Consider the following 18566-nt stretch of genomic DNA (forward strand, 5'->3'; position numbering starts at 1 on the left):
CGATCGATGCGTGAAGATAAAGCGGAAATGCAGGTCAGCAGTTCTTTTGCTGAAGCTTGTAATGAACTTGCCGCAGTAAAGAATGAAGTGAAGTGGATCGATTCACTTCAAAATCTACACGCTCTGAACGTCTCTGTGCCCTCTCACAAGCGGAGTGCAACGCAACTAAGCATTTCATTCGCCACCTTATTGTCGGGTGGGAAAGATAATTCCTTCTGGAGCCTTTAATTGAGTGCTGCGTTCCCGCCAAGGTGTCTTACTGTTCACCGGGCGCTTAAAGCCTTGGCTGTTAACACGTGTGACTTTACTTGTCACAATAAAAATGCCCACACGCCACCGATAGCCGGATTTTGTGGTATAAAAATGTGCTAATTTATGAAATGTGATCTGTCTTTGTGCCCTGACTGCATGCAATTTTTTTGGCGACTACATTTCAGCTTACAACAGGTTCACAAATTAATAACGTGAAGTGATTCATCTTAACCCATTGACCGGCGATTAAAGGATCGTCAGAGGACAATAATTTAGCATTCGTACCTCATTCGCATGGCCCGCGTTCGGATCTCGGATAGAACGCTAAATATTCTGACTAATAGTTGCGTGGTTTTTCACACATCCTTCCGAATATGGAATATAGACGACACATCCAAATCCTTTCCTTATCGTGCCTATCATTCGACGCTACGTGACGTCACAGTTAAAAAGCATCAAAAACACTCAAATTAATCATTTATCAGAAGGTGTGTGATGCATGGAGCTTGTTCCCTTCCGCCTACGTCACATTCCTTTAGTTACACAGTATGACGATAGGTGACTCCTTTATCACAATGACATTTTTATCTCGGGCTTATTCCGTGTTTAAGTGGTTCAAAGAGGAGTTCAATGCAGCGCTTTGTTCGGATTTCAGGAACGTGGTTTTAGTACGAGATGGAGAGAGAGAAAATTGAAAATTGTCATGAGAAGGAAATTGCAGAACACGTCAGTGAGAATGAGAGTCAGACTGATGCATGGGCTTTCGACTTCAAGAGCAGGCAAGTGTAGACAGTTTCATGAGTAATACATATAATGAAAATTTAATATTTTTCTCTAGTTTAAATTAGGGGTCCGCAGTGGCCGCGCGGTCTGAGGCGTGGGCCTTGTGCCGCTTGGTCGCTGGGACCGTGGGTTCGAATCCCACTCAAACCATGGATGTTTTCCTGTGTTGTGCTGTCCTGTGTACAGGTAGAGACCTTGCGACGGGCCGATCCCTCGTCCAAGGAAGGAGTCCTACCGAATATCTATAGATCAAGCCAAGGAAAAGTTGGGACCCGCAATGCTCAGGCACTGGAAGAACGGATCGTTCCGAGTATCCAGGATCCCCAGTTTAAATCGAGATATAGGCCATCATACAATTATGTTAACTTAGTTTGTCCCACTATACGCCATGTAGGCGTTTGGGGTGAGAGGAGGTATAGCTCCTCTCTTCCTTGACCTCGGCACTAGATGGGGGTGAGTGGTCAGCATCACGCCCCGGCCGGCTTTACCCCCGGGAAAGGACCCCGGTACCCATTGTAGAGGAGGCTGGGTGGGCCCCAGAGCCGGTCTGGATGCAGAGGCTAGAGGAAAAATCCTGCCCCCATCGGGGATCGAACCCCGGTCGTCCAGCCCGTAGCTAGTCACTATACTGACTGAGCTATCCCGGCTCGTACAATTATGTTAACAGAGTTTTAAATTAGGTTTTTGTCAAAACCAAAGTAACTTTATTATGAAAACTTTTAAAATTTATTTTGCAGTTAATTATTTTACAGTAAACTGTAACATCGTAATTGGCAACTGAATGACGTCATTTGACAAGCTGTTTGTCCTCTTAGAAGGAATGGTTGAACTTATCTAATCACAGTTAACATGTACAAATATGTATTATGTACAGAGACAGATGACAGTCAATCTGCTATATACATTTAGTATTTTAATTGAATAATTTTACAAGTATGTGTTATTTGTTATTTGTGGTGTGATGCAACGTGGTCGTACTATGTAGCGTCGGACGATAAGGTGATAAATGAAAAATGAATTATGAAAAAAAAAACATAGAAGAAAGTGGTCGTGCACCAATTTAACGTACTATCCGACATTTGCTAGGAGGGATTATGGAATATCGTTAAGCACTTTTAAAGAGGACCCGGTCGATTGTTCCGATTCGGTCTAGTGTTGCACTGTTAACAAAATCATTTTGCTTTTATGACAGGATCACAGAAGTGATATTTTCTCCTTAAATCATCTCTAGGTACCTGTAATTTCTATACGTTTGGTTGTTTGTGAATTTCAAACAAACTCAGATATCCACAATATAGGCCTAAGTACAAGATACAGATATAACCTTCATATGACAAACACTAAACTCAGTAAATATCAAAAAGGAGTTTACTATACTAGAATTAAGCTTTTCAATAATCTTCCCTTGCACTGTAAAAAGTCAGAATCACGAAAAAGAGTATCTCCTATCTCACTCCTACTCCAATGAGGAATTTACTTATACTCGTACAGTAAAACCCCTCAAGTTGGACACCCCTATATCCTGGACACCCCTTTATCGTGGAACTTGATACCCCTTTTGTTGTAAGTTGGACAGGTTCGTGCACTTAACTTCGATGCTTTTCAGGGAAACTTTTTCAGTTACATATTTTGTTATTTTGAATTTCTGACTGATGAATGCCTCCTCTCTGGAGGATTATTTTATGGACATCGAACCCATCATTGGAATGCATTGCAAGTGTTTAACTATTCTTTTGCTGAACCCTTAACAGGACTACAGTTTTGCAGAAGACACAGTTTGCACAGCTTGCATTTGAGTTCAGACTGTGTTAACAGAAAAGGAATTTTTCTTTTTGCGATGGGGAAGCGAAAATTGGTGGAATTAACTTTAGAAAATGTTATTGAGGCTGGGGTATAATGTGCAATGCATGGGAGTGGGCTTCAAAAGATTATTATTAATACTATTGTCATTAATTCTTAATTCAAGTAAGCCTAGTAGTTAGTGTATGTAAGTAAATAGATTATATTGTCATTAGACCACAATCTGATTTTTCTCCTTCCCTCTATCTTGGACACTTCTGTAAGTTGGACACATTTTCGTGGAACCCCGAGTTAGAGAAGTTTTACTGTATTATGAATACATGTAAGAAGTAGTGGTCTTTCTTTCTTGTGTTTACTTATGGTTATTACCTTCAAAGGTACATTGAAATTCTCTTGATAGTACAATGGCGTGATATTTCTTGGGTAATTCACATGACTTGTGTTAATAACGCACAGAACTTAGCTACATTTACTAGCTTATTCATAAATTCTTCACTGTGTAAGGCATGAGCTTCTTTCATAGCCATGATGAAGTCTCTTGTGCATTTTTGCAGTTTCTGCCCATCAAGTACTTCACAAAGTCTTTCAGACTATGAGATATCACCTCAGACTTATTTTCAGTAACAGCTTCCTCTGTATTTGGACTTACAAGACGAATTCGCTCGTTATTATTTGGCGCACGGAATTGTATGAGAAGTGGCATTTTCTGTGACAATTCCTCAACAGTTCTTGGGCTGCTAAGGACGTGAGTCGCCACCTGCTTAGTGCTTTCTTTAATGTGGTTTATGATGAGTTTTTACTTCATTGTCTCTGTGCACAATGAATTTAATTCATTGTCATGTTGATGACTTTGACCTCGAAATGTGGGACCTGGGGCATCCTGCATCACGAATTTTCGCTCATACAAGTCACTCACTCGTCAGCCGAATCCTATCTGATGACGCAGCATTGACAGTTCGTTTCAACCCGTCCGTTGTATCCCTTTTGTTTTCTAACCTTCGCAGGCCTGGACGACAGGCAACGGAAATAACATTTTTGGTTCTTAACCTAAGTTCGTGAAGGCCCCTATTATAAATCAGCCATTTCACTGCCACACGACTCAATGAAGGAAGTTTCGATGTCGTTGTATCAATTGCTTGCGGTAGTTAACAATATTTCAGGGTTTACAGTTATTTTAATGTACAACGACGATGATCATGTTAGAATCACTTTCTTTGCGCAGTTGACTAACTCTCTAGCAATCGCTACGAGAAAATACCAACACTTGACTCTGCGGAAAAATTCACGCAAAATGTTTGCGAGCCTGAGCTGCGTCACAATAAAGGATAGGTGAAAAGGGTTAGCAAGACGCCTTACGCTCTAAGACTTCTGTTCCTTCCCTGCACATGAGCTGGTTGGCCACTAACGCGTTTACAGGCATGCCTCGTTTTATTGCGCTTCGCAGATATTGCGTTTTTTTACAAATTGAAGGTTTGTGGCAAGTCTGCGTCTAACAAGTCTATCGGCGCCATTTTTTCAACATCATGTGATCACTTCGTGTCTCTGTGTCACATTTTGGTAATTCTCGCATTGTTTTTTTAGACATAATGCTATTGCACACTTAACAGACTACAGTATAGTGTAAACATAACTTTTATATGCACTGGGAAACCAAAGAATTCGTGTCACTCGCTTTATTGCGGTGGTCTGAAACCGAAACCACAAAAACTCCGAGATATGCCTGTATTGGAACACTCAACCAACCACTGAGCTATCTTGCGACAAGCATACGGAAACAAGAAAAGATAAGATAGGCATGTTTACATTTATGTGCATTCTATAAGGTCCAATAAATTTGTACCTGTATCGATTTTGTAGTACTGTAAATCGACTGAGAGACGTTTACGGACCAGTGTCCATTTGCATTTCTTACCTGCGGCCTGCCATCTTGAAATGTGTGAAATGCGAAATTGAACCACTCAGTGGATGTCACAGCACGTAAGGGCGATGGAAACTGTTTCTACTGCATTTTATATTAAGAATAGCGGACGAGTAATTCGTGGTCCCTGTGCGTGTGACCTTGGTCCTTCTAGCGACGCAGCTAATACGCTGTTGACGTCTTTGAACCTGTCCCTTGAGCAACGTACGTAGGGACACAAATAACGTAAGCTTGCTCTGACTTCAGGGGGACAGACAGCGTGGCACATGATGCTGCCGACGTAAGCGCCGGGCCTGGCTGCGACAAGGACGCTGAGGAGTACAACATGCGACACCCGAAGCGCGGTGTGGCCCTGATCCTGAACCACCAAGAGTTCGCGGACGTGGCACCGCGTAGAGGGAGCTCGCGGGACTGTGAGAACCTGTGCGCCGAGCTGGAGAAACTGGGATTCGAGACCCGAGTGCACCAGGACCTGACGTACATCGCACTCTCGGCTGTGCTGACGGAAAGTAAGAGACCTGAGCTTCACAGTTGCTTCGGGCTCAAAGCATTTGGAAGTGCCCAGAGCCGCAGACATATCTATCCTTGTTTCCTGTTTAATGTTCAACGCTTGCGCTATTATTCAAAACCTCGTTACCAGGGCAAAGCCTGAGCTCACATTCCTCTTTGTTTATCCACTCGAGGGACACAGAGATTAAAGTAGAAGTTTTTAAATCTTTGCGGCAGTTTATTAAAATTCTTACTACTGCACACTCTTTCAGATGTGGCTGAATAATTTTCTTTGACAAAATCCTTCATTGTTAAAGAATAAACACGACCTTCCCTTGCTTCACTCTTTCATATCAGTTTTAACTTCTGTTGTTGAGATTCGCTTCATCACTCCGGGCAGCGTGTGCAAATGGCGGCCCGCAAGCCACATCCGGCCCGAGACCAGTAACTAGGCACGACCGTGAAATAATTTTCAATTTGTTATCAGTGCTTGAAGGTCCATTTTTTCTCCGGAGGATTAAAAAAATCGTGATTCTTTTCTCGTCTGATGTTTTTCGTAAACCATGCAAGTTTTTGATGAAAGACTCTCGAGTTACAAGCCGAGTAGAGTTCCCATCGACGAGCGAGCTACAAAGGGCCAGGTTTGCTACGCAGTAGCCCTGAGGATGAGAGCAGACATTGTTCTCGAAACGTTAGCAAAAGATATGGTTTATTCACCATTCAGCTACATGACGCGACTTGTTACCCGAGAGTCCTTCATCAACTTCAGTCGCCGCGAAAGCTTTACTCTATACGTGTAAGTTTTCTGGGTAAAAGCTGTGCCTGATCCAGGCTGTTGCAAGAGTAAATTTAAAATCAAATTAGTTCAAAAGTAATTTGTTTACTTTTAAAAAACAGATACTGGGGTATTAGTCTTGTCGTAAAAAAACTGTTAAAGGTCTTTCTTGGTCGTTTGGTCCAAAGGGAAACTATTCTTGGCTCAAGGAAAGTAAAATTCTGTATCACCAAGCACCAAGTTTTCGCCGGTAGGATGCGTCGTTTTCTTTATTCGACGTGGCTACTCACAGCGACAGACGTTGCCATAAGCTGAACATTTTCTGTTACAATGATTTTGTGAGGGGCGGGGACACGATTTGAATTTATTTTTTAGTGTTCTGTCTGATGACAGGTCCATATGAACAGGATCCTTCCATCCTTTTCTCGGACTGGGACCTGTTCATATACGTTCTTGGCAGATGATCCAGAAGTGGTTTGCCATTGCCTTCTTCTGTGTGTGAATGGAGTAATTGTTGGGATGCCACGGAGAAACTGGGGAAGCCCCCGGAGGAAAACTCCGTGTTGCCTAGACCACGGCCTTGCCCAACACAAGTTATAAATTCGGGCACCTCCGGGAATCGAACCCGAGACCCCAGGATTACAAGACCAGCGTTCTAACCGCTAGACCACCGTGGCAGGTCACGATTTGAATACAAAGCGGTAATCGATCAGTCACATCTTATTTTTTGACGTTGTATCACTCTGAAAGTCTACGGAGTCCATATTTGTTGGTGCAAAATCTTCTTCTACAGAAATTTAAGAAGAAAACACTTTAATTTTTTATTATTTCTCTTACTTTGAAGTTTTAAACTTTCTATAGAATAAGTAAAACTCCTGATGTCGATGCTGTAGGTCTATTTATCTTAGACGTTTGACTTACGTTTATCTCCGCCGAAGTTGGAAAGTGGGAACAGTTAGGTATTAGCTTTGAGCTCGCGTCTTTGTAAAGCCACTTTCTTCTGAAAACCGTTGACGAAATCGAAAAGACGTGACTAGTAATCCAACGTCACACATCCACGGTGGGCCCTGAATCTCCTGTACACACGTGTCCTTTGATTCCACTCAGGTCCTCTGTTTTCAAAGATACTTGAGAACTTGCAGTATTTTGCTGAGACTCATTCACCGAAACTCAGAATAACAGACCAGATCGTCACACTGAGATCATACTTAATTTAAATAAGGTTTTGAGCTGGTCGTGGTTCAGCCGTCTAGACCGAATAAAATATGCGACATTTATCACGTGCTGAAAGCTAAATTTGCTTGGTACAGTTTTCAGTGAAACGTTAAAATATAATTGTTCCCGGATTCCTCTGCGTTTTCTTTAATGTTATACTTTCGGCGTGGTTGGTGTCATAATGCGTCTTAAGGTTCGTTATATTTCGTCACTGTGACCGTCTCTTTGCAAAATAAATAAACCGCCTTCTTTTTAAGGTTCATTCTGAAATACTCGAGCCCCACTTTCCTTTAAAACACCCGCATTACTTCTGCCTCTTTCCTTTCCTTATTTGTCGGAGCAATATTTGAGTAAATAGAAACTGAAAGACGCCACCACTTCCGTCGACGACATGACCAAGTGAGGTCTTTGCTGGGCTAGGGCCGTGTGATCTGGCTACTTTCTCTGTGATGTTTACAAGCTCGCTTTGCCTGTGGCAATTACAATACAATGACCAGGTGGCACTTAGAGGCAGCAAGGGTCACTCAAAATTCGGTAAATATTTACTACATCCCAACAAGATGTCTTCTTGTAATCGCATTCGCCAGAATGTAAATCTCACTTTATCATAATCTGACCTACCTCATAGAAAAATCATCGCTTCTTCATTACAGAAATAAATTCGTTAATGCTTAATAAAATATTCTCTGGCAATCAGCCGCGTAAAGTGGTTACCGTAGTAAACTGACGTTTCGGAAACAAACTCTGTTCCCATCTTCAGGGTTCTGATGTGACTGGATTCTCAGAAGTCGCATCAGAACCCTGATGATGGGGTCAGAGTTGGTTCCCGAAACGTCGGTTTACTACGGTAACCACTTGACGCGGCTGATTGCCAGAGAAGATTTCAGTATAGTGACTAGCTACGGGCTGGACGACCGGGGTTCGATCCCCGACGGGGGCAGAGGATTTTTCCTCTAGCCTCTGCGTCCAGACCGACTCTGGGGCCCACCCAGCCTCCTCTACAATGGGTACCGGGGGTCCTTTCCCGGGGGTAAAGCCGGCCGGGGCGTGATGCTGACCACTCACCCCCATCTAGTGCCGAGGTCATGGAAGAGAGGAGCTATACCTCCACTCCCCCCAAACGCCTACATGGCGTATAGTGGGACAAACTTTACTTTACTCACTCGCCGAGAAAGTCTCAAATCCTATTAAGTTAATGCTGTTTAGGAAATAATTTGTCGTTATTCTGAGAATCGCAGGATACCAGTAAATATTTCTGTGATCAGAATACTTACTGAACGATAAAACATGCTTTGGGTCCCCCCCCCCCCCCCCCCCCCGGGCAGCTTCTTGTCGCCTCCTTCCTCGTCCTTGATGGCTTCGAGCACGTGGTACTTTCTCCGTTGTTCTTCGTCTCACTTATGTAAGCATAAACGGGTCCTAGTTAATCCGTGTTTCATGAGCAGAAGCATTTGTTGCTAGAGAACAGAAAGAAGTTCTTCTGCTAGCATTGTGCAACGGACAACTTTTTACAAAGTGTAACGCCATCTTCGTAGCCTTAAGCAGTCGATGCCATAAGTCTCATTGCGTGAGACGAAAGTATTACAACAGCGGGTCCGTAACCAGCTCGTATCTTCGCTTTATCCTTTCTCTCTCTCTCTCTCTCTCCTCTGTGTGTTTTTTTTATAGAATCTCGTATGTGAAGAAATCGTAACTCCTCTGCTAGTTTCACAGCTTCGTTGGGCATATTTGTCTCCTGACATGAAAACCAGTTCCGAGAATGTTAAATAAATAGCTTCGTACACCAGTGAGTGGGTGATTTTCTTATTTGGTGGTTTGTTTAACGATGCTTTCAGTAGCTCAGTTTACTAGGTTGCTGACTCAGAAGATTATTTACGTGTGTAGACTGACTGACTGGCTGGATAATTTGACGGTGGCGTAGCTCAGGTTGTTAGCAGCCGCTTTCTAACAGCGGAGACCTGAGTTCCATTCCATGGCAGACCACGTAGGATTTGTGGTGGACAAAGTGGCACTGGGACAGTTTCTTCTCCGAGTATTTCGGTTTTCCCTGTCAGTAACATTCCGGGTTAAAAGGCCCGTTAGCGTTGCTAATTAATGCCAAACCTCGCTTTTGCTCACGATCTTGATCTGCGTTCATTCTCACAGATTGTTTCCGCAAGATCCACTTTTATTGCGTTCTCGGGTTTCCACCGCGGTCTTCGAAGTGGCAATTTTCCAAGAGGTTTCCTTGTTAAAATTCTACAAGTATTCCACCACTACCCCAGAAATAATGGGTTTTCTGTATGAATCTACTGTGCGGTGTACCAAATTACCCTTCGCTTTCTTTGTCCTGGTTGTGTTTTGTTTGCAAGCAGTTGTAATTCCTCGCCCAAAGCAAGAGACACTTTCTGAACTCAGAATTATAATTTATATAAACCATATCCCTGTAGTTTATTTTTCGTTGTTTGGAAAGTACATTCATTTTAACATCGTTTTATTTCTGTCCACAGAATAAGTGAATGTAATACACAGATGTAGATTTCGTCGTAGGGTCGTCATCTTCAGCGTAATTACCAAAATATGTATATCATTATACGTCATTCTACTACGTATGTATGGGGTAAAGGAATCTGGATAAATATGAGCCACATTAGGAACATTTTTATGGCTGAGGTTTTGCGGCATTCAGTTTTATCGTCAATAATAAAAACTATGCCTCTGTCACATTGCTCACATTACCGTAGGTTGTGTACAAGAGAAATCGCTTGGATCTCCGAAGTTGTCAGCAACATGGAAGGTGCAGATCCGAGCAAAACACGAAATTCGCTTCTTTACTTATAACGAATAGCAAAAGAAAGCAACTGAACTTTCTTTTGTTCTCTTTGCATGAATATATTTCCTGTTGTGTTTCGCAGTATTCCGAAACTCCAAACATTATTCTTCCCAGATCTAAAAGTTCGTGATGATGGTGAGTTATTTAAATAAAAAGTTCTTTGAATATTTTCCATCGTCTAAAATAATAAAACACACAATAAAATAGATAGAGCCCCATCTCTGAAACGTCGTTTAAATTTATTGTGTGTCTTATTATTTTAGACGATGGAAAATATCCAAAGAACTTTTTATTTAAATTATTCTTCCCGATTAAATTGCAAAGAGTAATTAATTATTTCATTTACATTCTTATTGTAATTGACAAAGTTATGACGCTTCTAAAATATTTACTTACATTTTTTATTTATTTAGTGTTCTGTCTGACGACAGGTCCATATGAACAGGATCCTTCCATCCTTTTCTCGGACTGGGACCTGTTCATATACGTTCTTGGCAGATGATCCAGAAGTGGTTTGCCATTGCCTTCTTCTGTGTGTGAATGGAGTAATTGTTGGGATGCCACGGAGGAAAACTCCGTGTTGCCTAGACCACGGCTTTGCCCAACACACGTTATAAATTCGGGCACCGCCGGGAATCGAACCCGAGACCCCAGGATTCCTTAAAAATTCATGGCGATTCTTTGTGTTCAATCCAAAGCCTGTCTGCTTCCTTCCACACAGACCAAGTTTTCTCTCTTAATTTACATGCTCTTCAGAACTGAATGCTGTCTTCATGATACTATTCCTCACAAGAATCTCATCTGACCCATTGATCTCCTCGGTTTTGTCATCACTAAATTTCGCATTGCATGAAATACAGTTTTCTTCTTGAACCAAACTTTTCTCTTAACTGTTACTGCCCCTTTCCGCGTGGACGCAGACGGACGATGTTGGATTTAGCTGTGATTTTCATCGACTTCCTACTTTTTTGGGGTCTGTATCGATTGGGCCAAACAAAGTAGGTTTTGCCTAAAGACGGAGATAGACTCCAATCTCCTAAACGTCGTGTTTTATTGGTTTTATTTTGTCTTGGAGATGGGTAATGTCCAGAAAATTGTTTGCTTCAACAACACACGATCGTCACAAACCTTCAGATGTGAGATCGATTAAAACTGGTCTCAATCACCATTCGCCCGCATCTACGAGTCAATCATTTTACGCGGTTTTGTAAGTGATCAATCTCCCTGCAGCTGCAGAATCAGAAGCATCACAAGCGGTATTTCGTCTTTTTTAAATTTGCACAACGTGTTACATTGTAGTGTAACTTAAAATCGACCCCCGTGGAATAAAAAATAAATTGTTGCATTTCTTTCTAAATTTTAGACAGTTATTTTTCATTTTGGAACGCATTCTTATTTTACCCATGTACGTAAAAGTCAAATCAGTTTAAGCTGCGATTTCTCGAAACCAATCAATCGCGTAATGCGAGGGACACCGTCGGAACCTCGAGTTTGGTTATGGCAGGATACGCTGGGATGTTGGTAGAACCAAAGGAATGACAAATACGTAGCACATTTTGACGAGAAAATTTCCAGGAACACATGAAGACTTGCTTGGAGAACATCGTTTGTGAAGATGGGATGTGCGTGGAAATCTCAGAGGATCGCGTGCAGTGACGGCCTCTGGTCCTTGCGTTGTTGAAACTTTGGGCTGTGCTTTCGAAGTGTTGGTTGCTTAGTTACGCAATGCGTTTCTGTCTTTTCACTTTACATCGACACCGATTGTTCACATCGTGTTGAAGTGTTCTCCTCAGTAATTTGCTTCACGTGCGACACAGCCACTGATTTCCCTTTAACAGCAGTTGGAATTTCCACGTGAAAAGTAATATTCTTATGTGTACGTCGACATAATAATAATGATTGCCATGATCTCTCGCAATGGATTTCCTGCGTTGTGGGTTGACCTGACCATTGTCTGTAGTGCTGTAAGTATTACAACTGTTACCATGGAGATGCTGTTACGGACTTCTCGATCTTACGCTTTGCATCACTGACCATATCAGAACTGACCCCTGCCTCTGTCCATAGTTAATTGCTTTTTTTATTTTCGAAAATAGAATTTTATGGTCTGTTACTTACTTTGCATGAGCCGGGATAGCTCAGTCAGTATAGTGACTAGCTACGGGCTGGACGACAGGGGTTCGATCCCCGACGGGGGGGCAGAGGATTTTTCCTCTAGCCTCTGCGTCCAGACCGGCTCTGGGGCCCACCCAGCCTCCTATACAATGGGTACCGGGGTCCTTTCCCGGGGGTAAGGCCGGCAGGGGCGTGATTCCGACCACTCACCCCCATCTAGTGCCGAGGTCAAGGAAGAGAGGAGCTATGCCTCCACTCCCCCCAAACGCCTACATGGCGTATAGTGTGACAAACTTTACTTTACTTTTTACTTACTTTGCAGGTGAAAGTGGAAACCTGTAGCATTGGAACACATATTAATTCACAGTGGGAATTTATTTGCGTCAGGTTGCCGAAACGTCGGTTTTCTACGGCCACCTGGTGAGGCTGATTTTCCATGAAGAGCTCATTGCAGTAATTTGCAGCGGAAACTACAGATGATAAGTTGACTGTTTAGAATTTCAGCCTTATTTCTGGAAGACAGCGAGAAGACAATACGTCGAGTGTCATGTGTTCTGAACTGAACAACTCGTGACCAATAATCATGTCACATAGTCTTCCACTTCTGTGCGTTATTTCCATTGGCACGAATTTCGAATGCGTTACATTGGTAATATGTTGATTTAAAATTTCCCCTACTATTCTGAAATTGTTCAGATTTTCTCAAAGCTTCGAAATTGTTTTTCTTTCTTCGTATATCGTAGATTCTTAAACAACTTGGTTGCATTATGTAGGATAAGAGGTTTTCACGGCGGTGAGTCTGAATATGGCTGTCTTCTGGATTGTTGCGCCGTTTCAGAGGTCCTTGCTGCCTCCATCATCAGGGCTATGACATGGACCTCTGAAATGTAGATAAACCTTTACCAGACTACACGACGCAACAACCCAGAAGACAGCCATCTTCAACTTGGGTCATATTCTTTCACAATGTTTGGCAGTGTTCTAATTTAGACCTTTTTTACATTTAGATATTGTTTGTACTAAATTTGTCACATGTGTCCATTTTAACATTTTTCTACAATTGATGTTTCAGTGTGTCTGTTTTATCCAAAAAATTGATTTTTTTCATTTTGTACATTTATCAGAATTTCGTTTTTTTCTGCTTGGTATCAGATGTGTTCAATCTTTAAAATACAAAAAAATATATAAATACAATCAGAAAAAAGTAATTATTTTTACCGATCTGTTTAAACACAGACGTTGTAACAGTGCGAAATATAAAGAACAATACTGAAATGAACTAGACTCTGTGTCGCAACAGTCCGTGAGAGTATGGTGACCAGCTTTGGTGGGTCATCACGTGGTCAGCGCATCGACTCCCATCGCCGTGTTTCAGGCTTTCGTGACCAGGGTCCGCTACCCTTTCACAAGCAGCTCATTTCACATCCTCTTTTTTTTTTTTTAAAAAAAATACCGTTTTTATCGGGGCTGTGCAAATGGGGGGAGGGGTGCTCTGAGTGAGGCGCACCGGACCCCCGAATCTAGGGGGCCACTATCGGTAAAGCACAAAACGTTTAATATTTTTAATTATAAATGATAATATAATTTGGTCATTGGTTGCCACAGAAATATAGAAACCTGCACATAATAAGAAGAAAGGAAATATTTCGCGTGACCCGGTCTCTGGATTTGGTTTATTCATTGCGGCGCGGTTTAATATTTTCTTATCTCAAATAAGTAAGGGGCCCCGATTTCTTCTTCCGCCCGGGCCTCTAGTACCTTTGCGTGACCATGATATTTATCATTGTAATTTTACGTAATAAAATTCGTGCCTTTTTGACAAAATTAACTTTATTGGGGGCCCCAGGCTGGCGCCTCATGCGTCTGTGCCTAAGTACGGCCCTGTTTGTAGTGCATTTTACTGTAGACATTCTAAGCGTTACCTCAATCAAAGTTGCTTGTTTTTGCACTGTGCACATACGTATTTTCGATGACAGTCATCTTAGATTAATTTATGACGGGATTTGATGTGTTGTCATTGCATTTAACCTTTCACCGAGTTTAATGTAAATTAGCTAATTAGATCTGTGAGGTCTAGTGATAATTATATGTACCGTCTTCCTTAACAATCAGTGACGGGTTTTGCACCCTCTAAGTTCTTATGTGTTTGGTATAGATCTCAGAACAAACAGAATAATGGTGACTTGTGTTTTCTTTGATGTTAGAACTGAATTTTCGTGGCTTTGAAACATTAATTTACAACAGTTTGTTGATTTTTTGAGCAAGAACTTACGGATTTTGTTGCCGGAAGACACAAAATGATCCTCTCTTTTGCATTATTTCATTGAATTGCAGTTTGTTACAACGACAGGAAAACCTGTGTTTGAAGGTATTTGGCTCGGACCGGCGTGCGTTCGAAGAACTCCCAAAAGTGTTCCGTCGTCTTGAGGCCAATTCTAGTGGCCCTTGCCCCGTTGTACTGATTCTCTTTCTTTGTCGTAATATAATTCATATGATTCTTCTGGATCTGCGCTCATTACCTCGTTGGCTATTAAGTCGAAGGACTTGTGATTGTTTCACAGCAGCGCTGGAGGACCACAGCACGGCAGACTGCATCATGGTCATTGCGATGACCCACGGGGATTCCGGTTACTTGCACAGCCGAGACACCGTCTACCACACACAGGAATTGTGGCTGCACTTCACAGGAGACATGTGTCCTACCCTGGTCGGCAAACCGAAAATCTTCTTTATACAGGTAAGAGAATCCCCTGATCAATATTGGACAGGGCAGGACACGCTTTGTCAGTCCTTGGTTGCCAGCCAGCGAGCAGGATGACTGAGCGTTTCTCACAGTGTAAGCAGAACACTAACAGGAAGGGGCGTTGGTTTCGCGCGCGCGGTGTTCAGAACAGGAACGCTGAAAGTTCTTCGTCTGAACTCTTCCCGAGAGAAATTTCACACGAATTCACTTACACGGGATTGAATGACAAGACATTAGAAGTTTGTCATTGCAGCGCGGTTACAAATTTTCCATTTGTAAGATTTGAGTTTTTCACAGCGGTGAGTATGAAGATTTCTGTCTTCTGGGTTATTGCGCTGTGTAGTCTGGTAGATGTTTACCAACGTTTCAGAGGTCCATGTCATCGCCCTGATGATGGAGGCAGCAAGGACCTCTGAAACGTCGGTAAACTTCTACCAGACTACACGTCGCAATAACCCAGAAGACAGAAATCTTACTCACCGCTGTGAAAACCTCAAATCATTTTAATTTCCCTTCGATGTCACTGTGCACTTCTTTCTGCAGGCCTGTCGAGGGACAATGGTGGACTCCGGAGTGTCAGTCGATGTGACGGACAGCTACACCACATCGTACGTCCTTCCTACGCAAGCGGACATTCTCATAGCTTATTCCACAGTGGACGGTACGGATGGTAATGCTATTAATCGAAATGTAACTTTGCTCCTTGAGTTGCAACTGGAACAGTCGAATTCCGTTTCCAGTTGCGAAATGGCCAACAGGACTTTAATCGCCCGCACTTCCTTGAGCTGTCTGTCGCTAGACACAGAGCACCTGCGTAAGGACTTCGGCGAATTTTCAGCACCGCCTTTTGAATTCTTTCACAGATACAGTTACATGCGCATATAGATTATTTTACTCGTTTTAAGGAGCACATCGAACAGTTTAACTGCGTAATTTCACTTCGGAGCACACTCATCGACGTGGCATTGCATGCAGTAGACGTTAAGCACCCATGACAGGCAGTTCGTGGCGTAGGTGGGTAATATTGGCTGGGTTATTCAGCCGACACAACGCTAGTACTCGTCAAATGTACCCTGCAAAATTAGCCTACATAGTTAGATACTCCTGCATAACAATTCCACATTTTCTGTTGCATTTTACGACTACCTACAGATATTAAACCACTTTCCTGTCAGCTAAAATTCTTCCAAAGGTTTATTTACATCCTGGAGTAAGGCGACCCTTAAAATTAATTAAAGTTAGAAAAGTAAGCCTATACATTTCTGTGTTTGTCGTATTGAAGTTCTGTGCATCATCACCTTTTATCATATCGTAGCTTGTCCAGTGACTCAGAACAGTTAACTATAGAGACTCTTCAAATGACTCGATAGACAAGATATGTGAAGATTGCAGCAGTGAATGCTTTGCTAAATATGGTCATTTGTCAGACTTTGATGTCTTCTTCGAACTCCTGATCCGTTTGAAAATCAAGACTGTATTTGCGTCGCTACGTAAGATAGGAAGTTATCAGAGAGGTCATCTTTTATACGGAAATGGCTGAAGAAATTGTCCAGAGGTGAGTGCTTCTAGTGCAGAAGTTTTGTTTGCAGTGCAGAGGTTAGATTTCTAACAATTGAAGCCTACGAGTAATTTGCCCGGCTATTTTTTTAAGTTCTACAGAAGGACTGAGGAGGATACGATGACGCTGCAAGCGTCTATTACTGATCAGAAGAATTTGAATTAGATGTCAGTTTGTTTAATTCCCTAAACTTTTGTATAATTTCTTAATATCAACTTCGTTCCATTTTATTTTATCTTTCTCCCAGCGACAGATTCTTTAGTTTAAATTAGTTTCAAAGTTAAGTGTGCACATAGTTGTTGACATTGGGGTTCTTGAGTGACAGACTTTAAGTCCTGATGTTCATCGAGGCTTGGGGGAGAAACTGACTCTAGTAAAAGCCGTAGTTCTATTGTCATAGGCTATTGTGAAAACTATAATGGCAGCTAGTGCATCATGACCATCACCTTTCGGGCGACAAAGGTTAGCTTTGTCAACTTGTCAGGAAATTCTGATATTTTCAAGACGGTTCTAATTTCGACTCCAAAGCTCAACCAAGGAAAAAATTAGTTCAGGATTCTCGTGAGTCTGTGTCCAGCTTCCGCCGCCACCCTAAACGTACCAGCAAATCATCCCAACACCCTTAATTAGCCCCTACATAAACCGCAGCCAAAGGAGAGAGCAGCAACCATCAGCGCCTTCGAAGAGGCGAGCCAGTACTCGACCGGTTACCACGTGAGTGCACGCCACTCCGCATGTCTTCAGTTGTGTTAGAAAAGGGATAAACAAGTTAGAATGTTGAATTGTGTAATGAACAGCAACAAGTCTTAATAAGTGGAAACAAAACTAGTGATTCTACACGCCCCATTCGTTGTCACGTGTTCAAGTACTTCCTGTGATTGCTGTTACTCTGACAGGGACTGGCCTAGATGATGGTGCGTGTTCTTCGGCGAAGCTTAGACATTTCAGTTATTATTGGCCCGTGCCAGTTAATACCGCTGACGCCTAAAGTACTCATGAAACTTTTACCTGCTATCGGTCATTCTGAAGCTATCGAGTTAGTACGTTTCGTCATCCGACCAAATAGGTCAACTTGCAGGGTGCCTGAGCTGCGACTCTGACGGGTCACGCGTCTATGACGCTGCCAACCTGGGGCTAAGTTACATTGCAATGCATTACAACGCCCAGAAGAGACGGGGAAAAGAACCAGATGGATATCTGTCGAGCAGAGGCCGTCCGGAGGCGCAGCGTACTTGCTTCGGGAAAATCTAACTCGTCGCTTTCCGTGATTCAGGTTACTACTCGTGGCGGAATCCTCGGTCCGGCTCGTGGTTCATCCAGGCGCTGTGTCACGAGCTTCAGACCCACGGTCGGACGCGCGATCTCTTGACCCTGCTGACCTTCGTTTGCCGTCGTGTGGCCATCGACTACCAGTCCACTGTTCCAGGTGACGAGAACATGGACCGGAAAAAGCAAATCCCGGTCATCACATCTATGCTGACGAGACTTGTTTATTTCGGCCAAAATCAGCGGGTGTGAGGCCAACGGACTGTGCGCCCACTTCGCTCGGGAAATATTATCACGAATCAAGTAAATTTATTCAATCATTTTATCGGTGTTGAAACCACCCTTTCCATCTATTTGACCACAAACTGGGCGCCGTTCGAAAACATAATATGCATATATATTTAATATTCAAGTCTATACACAAACTTTTAAATTGTTGATGTTAAAATTTAAAATTAATATTAATATTCTGCGCCATTTATCGTTATCTCGATGTTACATTATTGCGCTTTATACTACTACATGTTTCAATGTCATAGCATCATCTTCAGGTTTTTTATCTTTAAAACTACTCTATATTTATTAATGAAAGCTTTTCATTGATTGTAGATGTAGATTACTGTTGTGGGTGTTCCTTTAATCTTCTTATTATTTTGCATATTATGTTGCATATTATGTTAGTTGTTCATTATTCTGTGAAATTATTAACAATATAATTAACATTTGAGTTATTAATATTATTTATATGAAAATGAGTTTGGATATTGTCATAAACATCAACAATTTAAAAGTTTGTGTATAGACTTGAATAATAAATATATATTTGAATTTTAAAACACA

General features: G+C 42.2%; 1 protein-coding gene across 3 annotated transcripts; it reads left to right on the forward strand.

The window, feature by feature from the left end:
* Positions 1 to 834: 834 nt before the first annotated feature.
* Positions 835 to 18347, forward strand: LOC110836372 (caspase-1). 3 transcript variants are annotated; one of them, XM_022077489.2, is made up of 5 exons: positions 835 to 1031; positions 5000 to 5262; positions 14724 to 14896; positions 15446 to 15572; positions 17734 to 18347. In XM_022077489.2, the coding sequence occupies exons 1-5, from the start codon at positions 928 to 930 to the stop codon at positions 17976 to 17978; spliced, it is 912 nt and encodes a 303-aa protein (XP_021933181.1). In that variant the 5' UTR covers positions 835 to 927; the 3' UTR covers positions 17979 to 18347. The 3 variants fall into 3 exon arrangements, with proteins under 3 accessions (XP_021933181.1, XP_021933180.1, XP_021933182.1); XM_022077488.2 differs by having other exon boundaries at positions 14721 to 14896; positions 17734 to 18339; XM_022077490.2 differs by having other exon boundaries at positions 14721 to 14896; positions 15446 to 15563; positions 17734 to 18336.
* The last annotated feature ends 219 nt before the right edge of the window (positions 18348 to 18566 follow it).

The sequence above is a fragment of the Zootermopsis nevadensis genome, unplaced genomic scaffold (genome assembly GCF_977971745.1).
Source record: "Zootermopsis nevadensis isolate Lab colony 2312 unplaced genomic scaffold, Znev_1.0 Znev_ptg000011l, whole genome shotgun sequence".
Taxonomy (NCBI): Eukaryota; Metazoa; Arthropoda; class Insecta; order Blattodea; family Termopsidae; genus Zootermopsis; species Zootermopsis nevadensis.